The sequence below is a fragment of the Microcebus murinus genome, chromosome 4, assembly GCF_040939455.1.
Source record: "Microcebus murinus isolate Inina chromosome 4, M.murinus_Inina_mat1.0, whole genome shotgun sequence".
Taxonomy (NCBI): domain Eukaryota; kingdom Metazoa; phylum Chordata; class Mammalia; order Primates; family Cheirogaleidae; genus Microcebus; species Microcebus murinus.
Genome location: NC_134107.1, coordinates 55,945,882 through 55,955,738, shown reverse-complemented (window position 1 = coordinate 55,955,738; position 9,857 = coordinate 55,945,882). Strand labels below are relative to the sequence as shown.

The following is a 9,857-nucleotide window of genomic DNA, read 5'->3' as shown; positions in this document are numbered from 1 at the left end:
TATATGAATAGATCTATCTATCTATATATATATTTATTAACCAATCAAATGATAGATATATTCATTGCATTTCTGCTCAACTTAGCTTGCAGCTTTATGTAAAAATTAAAGTCTGTCTGACACAGATAAAAGAGATATTGAGTATAAAGCTGATATCTCTTACAATTAGGCGAAAGGTTCAGAAATTATGAAGATCTCAAAATTCCAAAATAATAGTTCAAGATCTAGTGTGCCCAGAAAATAGACGAACAATGCTTTTTTGAATCTGCTTGGTCTTGATGCTGTATATAATGGGGTTCATGAGTGGGGGAAAGAGAAAGTAAACATAGCTCATTGTAATATGAACCACGTGTGGTGCGTGCTTTCCAAACCTGTGGATGAAAGTCAGGCCGATCACAGTGATGTAAAATACCAGGACACAGCTAATGTGAGAAACACAAGTGTTGAGAGCTTTAGCTTGCTCCTCTCCGGAGGCAATGCCCATAACTGTCTTAAGGATTAAGACATAAGAAAAGAAAATGATGAGAGCATCTAGGAAGAAAGTCACAGCAACCAGAATAACTGGGTATATGCGATTAAATGTAATATCGGCACAGGCGAGTTTCATGACATCTTGGTGGAGGCAAAAGGCGTGGGAGAGAACATGGGAACGGCAGTATGGGAACCAATAGAGTGGCAGGATTGGGGGCACAAGGGATAAAAAGCCCCTCAATAGAACCCCCAGCCCTATCTTTGTCATCCTGGAATTGGTAAGGATAGAGTTGTACCTCAGAGGGGTGCGGATGGCAATAAAACGATCATAAGCCATTGCAAGCAAGATACCAGACTCCACAATGGAAAGAGAGTGGATAATGTAGGCCTGCAAGAAGCAGGCCCCATGGCTCACCTCCCTGTGATTCACCCATAAGACACCCATCACAGTAGGCATCGTAGTCAATGTCACTGTGAGGTCTGTGCCTGCCAGCATGGCAAGGAAATAGTACATGGGTTCATGAAGAATGTGGTCATACTTGATAAGGTAGAGGAGCGTGCCATTGCCAAGCAGCACAGAGACATAGACAGCAAAGAAGGGGATGGCGATCCAGTGATGAGCGGCCTCCAGACCTGGGAAGCCAGTCAGCAAAAAGGGAGCCCCACTAATGTTGGGCCACATAGTGTGTCCACAAGGAAAGAGCAGATTTATGGAAACGATTAACCACCAAACCCAACTTTTTCAGTTTGCACTACCTCCTTGTGGGCCTTTATCACAATATTAATATTTAGAGATAACTAATTAATATATACATGGTTATGTAACTATTATCTTTTAAAAAAGCAGTAGAGATTTATAGACTATTCTAGGGATGAGGAATAAAGATATTTTCCTAAGTTATAAATACTATTAGGTTAATAGTTAAAATTTTTCACTTAAAAAATCATATTTAAAAAAATAACATCATGCCCCATTTTGGGTTGTATGTGATACAATATTTGAAACAAACAACAAAAAGATGGCAAATTATACAACTAAATAACATTTTTTGTTAGCTAAACTGCTGTTAGTTTGGTTGCAGATTTTTTTAATACATTTAAACTTGATTTTAATTTTATATTTCAGAAGCACAATACAGATAACATGTTTGGTTAGAAAACTTTTTCTTTGTTTAGTTTTGAAATTGAATGTCAATGTTTAATGGAATTCTAACAAAAGCCAGGTAACCTCTATGGAGAAAAATAGACAAAGGCAGACTGTGCCACATTTAGTCTAAAAATATTCTCCGTGTTCCTGAAGCCCATCCGCGGGTCCCACCGTAGAAACTTCAAACCTGCCTTGACGCATTTGTTGACATGAAAATTGGATGCAGTAGGTGAATGTTAGCCAAGCCAGGAGACATATATTCCGCTACACAGATCTTGGGGAAATCTTTCTATCTTCTGTCAACAACATCTAACATCAGAGAAGAGAGGAATCATTCCATATTTCTGTTCCTGGCACTCACCCAGTCACAGTCTTGTTGCTGGAATGGGAGCCTGTTCCTGCCCTATTTAGGGACTCAGTCCGAACACTTCCTTCTCAAAGACTGCTCAGGAAGCCAGATTAGAGAGTTTATGTATGTGGAAATCACCTCCACAGAGAGTCATCTTTCCAGATACTCAGGAGACCTTTCTTCCCTCTATGCTCTGTCTTGGAGGAGCAGGGCCATTCAGCCAAAGTCCTCAGGCCTTTCAGTTATTCCCCAAAGGCTGAGTGAGGAAAACTGGATACTCAAATGCCACAGAGGTATGGAAATGAGAGGTCTTACTTATGGAATTCCCCAGGACTCTAAACATCAGCATATAGTACATCAAAACATGTCCTTCTTGTTGACTATCACAAGGGCCAAAGGGATGTCACTTGCACCCAGGGTGACATGTCTTTGTTTGTCCTAGAGTTTATGAATTCTGATTGCATTTTGTCTTTCCTATTCTATGGAAAAATCAGTTTGGATCCACAGGAACATCAATGAATGTATTAAGAGCCATGTGAATAAAGGCTATCATATAATTTTGTCTTAAAATCACTTAGTTTATATTTAGGATATTGCCCATTTTATGCCAGGTTCAGACTGCTGAACTTGTTTCTTTTTATTATCAGAGCTGATCTACTGGGTTATAGAAAGAAAATATTTACCATAAATTACATAGCATAATCATCATTACATGAATGCTAGTTAGTGTGCTATGGGAAATACATCGAATACATCTCTGAGGTCAGGAAAAATTTCCCAAAAGGATGCTACAGAAGGTATCTCTTTTCTCAGAGACAAGTCCAGCTTTTAGTTGTTCATTCTGTCTTTTTCTTTGTGTCTGTGTTTAATTTTCCAGATTCAAGGTTAACTTTCATTCTGCATTTAGATAAAAGGTGGACAAATCCTTACTGGGTTTGCTTTGCCTTGATGCTATAGAGAATAGGATTCATTAAATGAGGAAAGAGGAAGTACACATAGCTCATAACGATGTGGACCACCTCTGGCACATTCTTCCCAAACCTGCAGATGAATGTCAGACCAATCACCATGACATAGAAGATGAGGACACAACCAATGTGGGAGACACAGGTATTGAGGGCATGATGGATATAAAGCCCCTCAGAAAAACTCCCACTGCTGACTTTACCACTTGAGTATTGGAAAGAATGAAAGCATATTTCGAAAAATTGTGGATGGCAATGAAATGATCATAGGCCATCAGAAAGAGTGTACAGATTCTAAAACATAATGGAAGTGGATAAGGTAGGCCTGCAAGAAGCACCCTGTGTGGATAATTTTCCTGTGATTCACACACAAGATGCCCACAACAGTAAGCACAGTGGTCAATGTCACCATGATGTCTGTGCCTGCCCACGTGGTACAAGCATTGATTGAAGACTTTGGTCATCCTTGATGAAACAGAAGAGCATGATGTTGCCAAGAAGCACAGAGAAATAAATAGTGAAGAAGGGGATGAAGATCCAGTGATGAACTGCCACTAAACCTGGGACAAGACAGCAAAAAGGACTAACATTAGGCCACAAAGTGTGTCCATGTCCATGAGGACAGTGGCTGTCTTGACACTTTGGAACCAGGAAACCAAATGTTTCAGTGATAACATCACAGTAGCCTCATCACAGTTTTCCTACTTGGGGAAAATTAATTGGTGTGATCAATTAGACTCTGCCACTATTTTCCTACAGAAGACATGTCTCTTATTTTATGAGTCTTGAGTTTAGAGAATAAACATGAGAGTAGGACAAGAGATTTGAGATCAATCAATAATTATATTTGGCTGGGTGTGGTGTCTAATGCCTGTAATCCCAGTACTTTGGGAAACCTCAGCTGGAGGATTGCTTAAGCCTAGGAGGAGTTCCACACCTGCCTAGGCAACATAGCCAGACTGTGTACCTACCAAATATAAAATAACAATAATATATTAGATTAGAAATTTTATTTCCAGGTACTAGAATTAATTATTAAGAGCATGAGTTTTGATGTAGACTAAGTGTGAACCCTAACTTTCCTTATGGGTTCAGTGTCTTTACACTCTCAACACCTTAGATTCCTCACCTATAAAATGGAAATGATACTTGCTGAAAGGATTGTTGTGAGGCTTAAATAAATATGCTGAGGAATTATTTTAAACATCAAAGAATTATATTCCTGGATAAAGCTGGAACCCATTCTACTAAGCGAAGTATCTCAAGAATGGAAAAACCAGCACCACATGTACTTACCAGCAAATTGGTATTAATGGATCAACACCTATGTGGACATATAGGAGTAACATTTATCGGGTGTTGGGAGGGTGGGAGTGGGGAGGAAGGGATGGGTGTATACAACCACAACGAGTAAGATGTGCAACATTTGGGGGATGGACATGCTTGAAGCTCTTAGTCGAGGGGGGCATGGGCAATATAAGTAATCTTAACACTTGTACCCCCACAATATGCTTTAAAAAATTATCAATAAAATTATACTGGATAAAAAAAAGAATTAACTTATCAGTGTTTAGCAACGCCCTGGCAATATTAGGAACTTAAGTAAAGGTATCTTTATTTTTTACTCTATTCCATAAGACTGAAAAGCCTAGGATGGACTGAAAATGAAGAAAAGGAGTAAAAAATAATGGCAAGAGAGTTTCTGAAAACTCTAACATAGGCTCAAACAAAGATATGAAGGTGAATTAAGACAGACAGTAATAGGTAACAGCAAAGCTAAAGTACTAGAGGTCCTGATTTTGCAGGAGATTGCTATATTGCAAATCGTCAAGGGAGACAGCTGGAAGGAGTATAATCATTTTCAAAGACTATATCAGTCCCTTAATAATATTTTTATTGTCTGTATATTTTATCACATGACAGAATCATAAGAGGTAGTAACCTGCCACCTGCTGACTATTCTTCTCCTGAATTATGTGATAGTTAACACTTGTCAAATATTCAGTTGTTCATTTCTCTTAAGGTTAATAATAAAATGAATATGTATATTCTAATAACATAATATACTCTCTCAAATCTTCAGAGAAAAACTCTTACAATGTGCATTTTGTTATTCCTAATTGATAGTGATAATGGAGAGTCAGAGATTAAGTGACTTGTTCAGGGTGACAAAGGTTTAAGAGAAGTAGGCAGGAGTAAAGCTCCTATTTATCGAAGGCCACATTCTTTCTACTATAGTGTGCAATCTCTTTTTAAAAATAAGGTTTCTATATTTCTTAAAAAGAAACAGGTAAAAGTAAAATTATTTTAATAAAGAAAATGAGAATGATTAAAATTTTAGCCTTTTTACTGTATTTGACTTTCCTTCATGTCATAACATAAACAGTGCTGTTCCATCTAGAAAGACTTGCATGGACAAAAAAAGTGTGTACTCTAATAGGACTTTTTACATATAAAAATGTGGTATGATAATCTGAATTGGTTGTTAACTGCAAATACATTTAAATTAATATTCAACAACTAGAACCAAGAACTCAATCTCTATACCAACATGTAGGGATAATTTCACTAATAAATATACATAGCTCCCTAAAACCTGCATCTTCTGTCTTGGAAATAGCACTATTACCCAAAGTGAACAGCCCTCTTACACCTCTTCAGGGAGACTCAAATATTGCCATATTCCCATGTACTATATGCACAAGAAGCCTGCCAATGATGCTAGCCCATAATAGTTTGAACCTTCTTTCCTCTCACACATATGTGGTTGGTAACTATTAACAGATAAACCATAACTAGAAGCTCTATGCCAGGTAACTGGTAACTTTCTCACTTAACATGCGGGAAATAATAGAGTTTAACTTGAAAGGACTTGGTCAGTTAAATTGGAGGTCCTTGTATCAAATGTATCCCTGTAAAAGAGACATCTCACCCTTAAAATTTAATTACAAGACAGAGATACAATGCCACAGCAACTTTTGAACATTACATTAACTTGTAATTTTCCATGGCTTCTTTTCTAAAAATATTACTTACAAAGCCCATCTTTCCTGAGTTGGAAAAGTTCTGCATCAAGTTCAGCAAATCAAGATGGGAAAATCTTAAATAGAATTTTCTGTTAAGAGCCTAAGATGCATATCAGGCCTCCTGGGCATATTAAAAGGAACAGAGGAAGCTACTGAAGATAACCAAATTTTAGGATTTGTTTTTATATTCAATATCAATCACTTGAGCACGCTAATTTAAGACAAATTTTCCCCTAATATAATTAATAGATTAAGAATCCAGTTTCATAAATAAATAAGTCTGAAAAAAGTGCTAGTACACAGTCATACAGAAACTTCCCCCAACCTCAATTTCTTAATAATTGCAAGGATTAGTATCCATTTCTATGTTGTTTGTCTTCTCAATTGGAGATTTTTACAGAGGATATCAGAGAAAATATTTTTTGCAGACATATAACAACTTTGAATTTTTCTCTCTGAAGATATATAAAGTATTTATGATCTATAAAGTATAGATGTCTCCTATTTTTCCTTTGGAATGATTATATATATATATATATATATATATATATATATATATATATATTTCTCTCTCAAATTCTAACAATTCCTTCCTCCTTTTAGGTAAGGGAAAAGTATATTTAAATCACTGGAAAAACAAACTTACTCTTCACAACTTCCTTCCTTACAAGGAAGAAAGCTTGTCAAGTTTTCTGCTTCAAGGTTTTAGTTTGGGCAAGAGGATATTCATTGTAGAAAGATGTAAAGAGATATATTTATGTAAGATTTAGGCATCCTGAAATAAATGTATTGAAAATTTGCAAAATTTTTCTTAAAAATTTCCTATAAGTAATTTATGACTTTATTTGGAAAATATGAAATGCAAATTATGGCCCTAATAAGTTCTCTAATTCTTCTGGCCTCAGCCCCTGGGCCATGGACTAGTCCAGTGGCTTATTAGGCATCTGGCCACACAGGAGGAGATGAGTGGTGGGCAACTAGTGAAGCTTCATCTGTATTTACAGCGCTCACACCATTGCATAAGCTCCGCCTCCTGTAAGATTAGCGGTAGCATTAGATTCTCACAGGAGTGCGAACTCTGCTGTAAACTGTGCATGCGAGGGATCTCAATTGCGTGCTCCTTATGAGAACCTAATGCCTGATGATCTTAGGTGGAGCTGAAGCAGTGATGCTAGTGCTGGGGAGTGGCTGCAAATAGAGACTATCACTAGCAGAGGTTTGCATAATAAATGTAAAATGCTCTTGAGTCATCCTGAAACCATCTCTCCACTCCCGGCCATGGAAAAATTATATTTATGAAAACAGTACCTGGTGCCTAAAAGGTTGGGGACTGCTGCTGAAACTCATGCTAAAGGGTACCTAAAGGACATCAAGACTTAATTATTTAAAAGTAAATTTAAAATGTTAATTTCTAACTGTTATCCTTATTATGAAAGTGTGATAGGCTTAAAATTGGAATTTAGGTCTACAAATAAAATTATTTTTTTGCTTGTTATACATACATGTATTAGCTATGAAAATGCATTAACATATATATGTGCATGTCTACAGTGATGCAAAATATTTTTAAAAGATTATTTGTTGTACTTGTTCTTAGAATTTTAATAAGGTAAATATGTTCCAGGGGCATTTGAAGGAAGGAATTATGTAAGGACTTTTTCAGTTTCATGTAATACTGCTCAGAGACCTGTGATTAGGCATCTTCTATGATATGCCCCAACCTTATGGTAACATACTTAGCCCTTGTGAAAGAAAGTATTTTGTAATCTATCATTAGTCTTTGCTCAGAGAGGGGTTTGAGCTTTAGTTTTTTTATTCTGTCTTCAATATTATTTTTTCTGAGTATGATTCTTCAGATATGAGGTTAACTTCCAAATCTGTGTTTAGAGAAAAGACGGACAAGGCCATATTGGATTTGCTTGGTCTTGATGCTATAGATGATAGGATTCATTAAAGGAGGGAAGAGGAAGTAGACATAGCTCATGATGATGTGGATCACTTCGGGCACATTCCTCCCGAATCTATGGATAAACGACAGACCAATCACCGTGACATAGAAGGTGAGGACACAACTAACATGGGAGATACAGGTATTGAGGGCCTTGGCTCTCTCTTCACCAGAGGCAATGCCCATGACAGTCTTAAGAATTAGGATATAGGAGAAGAGGATGATTAGAGAGTCTAGAAAAACTGTTAAACAAACTAAAATTACAGGGTAAATTCTGTTGAAAGTTATATCAGCACAGGCTAATTCCATGACTTCTTGGTGAAGGCAGAAAGCATGGGAGAGAACATGAGAGTGGCAATATGAAAATGAAAAAAGACGCACGATTAGAGGAATGATGGATACAAAACCCCTCAGAAATATTCCCACTCCTAACTTTACCACCTGAGTATTGGTGAGAATACTAGCATACCTCAAAGGATCGCGAATGGCAATGAAACGATCATAGGCCATTGCCAGGAGGCTACCCGATTCTACCACAGAAAGGGAGTGAATAAAGTAGGCCTGCAAGAAGCAGCCTGCCTGGCTAATTTCCCTATGATTCACCCATAAGACCCCCATCACAGTAGGCATAGTGGTCAATGTCACCATGATGTCTGTGCCTGCCAGCATGGCAAGGAAATAGTACATGGGTTCATGAAGACTTTGGTCATCCTTGATGAGACAGAGGAGCGTGCCATTGCCAAGGAGGATACAGACATAGACTGCAAAGAAGGGGATGGAGATCCAGTGATGAGCTTCCTCCAGAACTGGGAAACCGGTCAGCAAAAAGGGGGCCTCACTAATATTGGGCCCCATAGTGTGTTCATAAGTACAGAACAGACTTCTTGAAACCTTGAAATCAGGAACCCAGATTTTTCTTGGTAATATGTCACAGTAATTTCAATCACAATCTTTGTACTTAGGGGTAATTTTTAGGTGTTGTAAGTTTGAGTCTTCAACTATTCTTATACAGAAGAGTAGACATATTCAGGTGGAACTAAAGATGACAAATGATGTTCTTTTCCTAAATAGAGAAAAATATTGTTGATGGTTAAAATTTTAAGAAATCAAAATTTAAAAAAAATTCATTAATATTTCTTAAGTTATCAGGCCCAACTGTTTTGTGCATGCTTAAAAATAATTGCAACAACCAACAGTAAGACTTCTAAATTTAAAGCACATTGGGTGGGTGGGAGGGGGGAGGGGGGATGGGTATATACAAACATAATGAGTGAGATGCGCAATGTTTGGGGAATGGTCACGCTTGAAACACTGACTCAAGAGAGGAGGGGGAGTATGGGCAATATATGTAACCTTAATATTTGTACCCCCATAATATGCTGAAATAAAAAAATAAATCACATTGAAATCATGTAGAGGACTAAATTATGATTATTAGAAAAATTGTATTCTACCTCTGTAAACATTTTAATGCTTTAAAAAATAGATGGTGAGACCCATGCTAGGGGCAGATAAAATAAAAGGAAAAACATGGTAGGGAGAACAAAGTATAAGAGGCAGAGAAAGGCAGTTTAGAAGATATCAACTTAGTGATATTAGACCTGAGGTGTAATAATAGGACAAAGACATGAGGTCCTGGATCTAGGTTTAAAAATGCAGAATGATTAAACTAGATTTCCAAACTATACAAAGAGACTTTGTAATTTTTTTATGAATTTCTCCTTGAATATTTACTAGGTGGTAGCAGGAATTCACAATAGAACATTATAAGAACAAAATGACATATGTTTGTACTATTTTTATGAGGTGAAAAATGTTTGAATATTTCATATCTTTCCATAGCTTGGCTGAATAATTAAAAATATGATAGAGAAGCCTATAGTAGCTCTACAAATATGAAAATGAAGACATGTCCCTGAGACTTTAGGAATAAAACACAGGACAAACTTGC

The 9,857-nt window shown here is 37.0% G+C and overlaps 2 protein-coding genes across 2 annotated transcripts; both read right to left on the bottom strand.

Annotated features, from left to right (window-relative positions):
- Positions 1–217: 217 nt before the first annotated feature.
- LOC105883346 (olfactory receptor 51B2-like) lies at positions 218–1,153 on the bottom strand. The gene has a single exon (XM_076001290.1). The coding sequence runs from the start codon at positions 1,151–1,153 to the stop codon at positions 218–220; it is 936 nt and encodes a 311-aa protein (XP_075857405.1).
- Positions 1,154–7,822: 6,669 nt separating this feature from the next.
- Positions 7,823–8,761, bottom strand: LOC105883401 (olfactory receptor 51B2). The gene has a single exon (XM_012786468.2). It carries the CDS (start codon positions 8,759–8,761, stop codon positions 7,823–7,825), a length of 939 nt encoding a protein of 312 aa, XP_012641922.1.
- Between the last annotated feature and the right edge of the window lie 1,096 nt (positions 8,762–9,857).

Bases quoted from the DNA above. Each gene is read 5' to 3' on its own strand.
- LOC105883346 (XM_076001290.1), bottom strand. From the start codon at position 1,153: ATGTGGCCCAACATTAGTGGGGCTCCCTTTTTGCTGACTGGCTTCCCA.
- LOC105883401 (XM_012786468.2), bottom strand. From the start codon at position 8,761: ATGGGGCCCAATATTAGTGAGGCCCCCTTTTTGCTGACCGGTTTCCCA.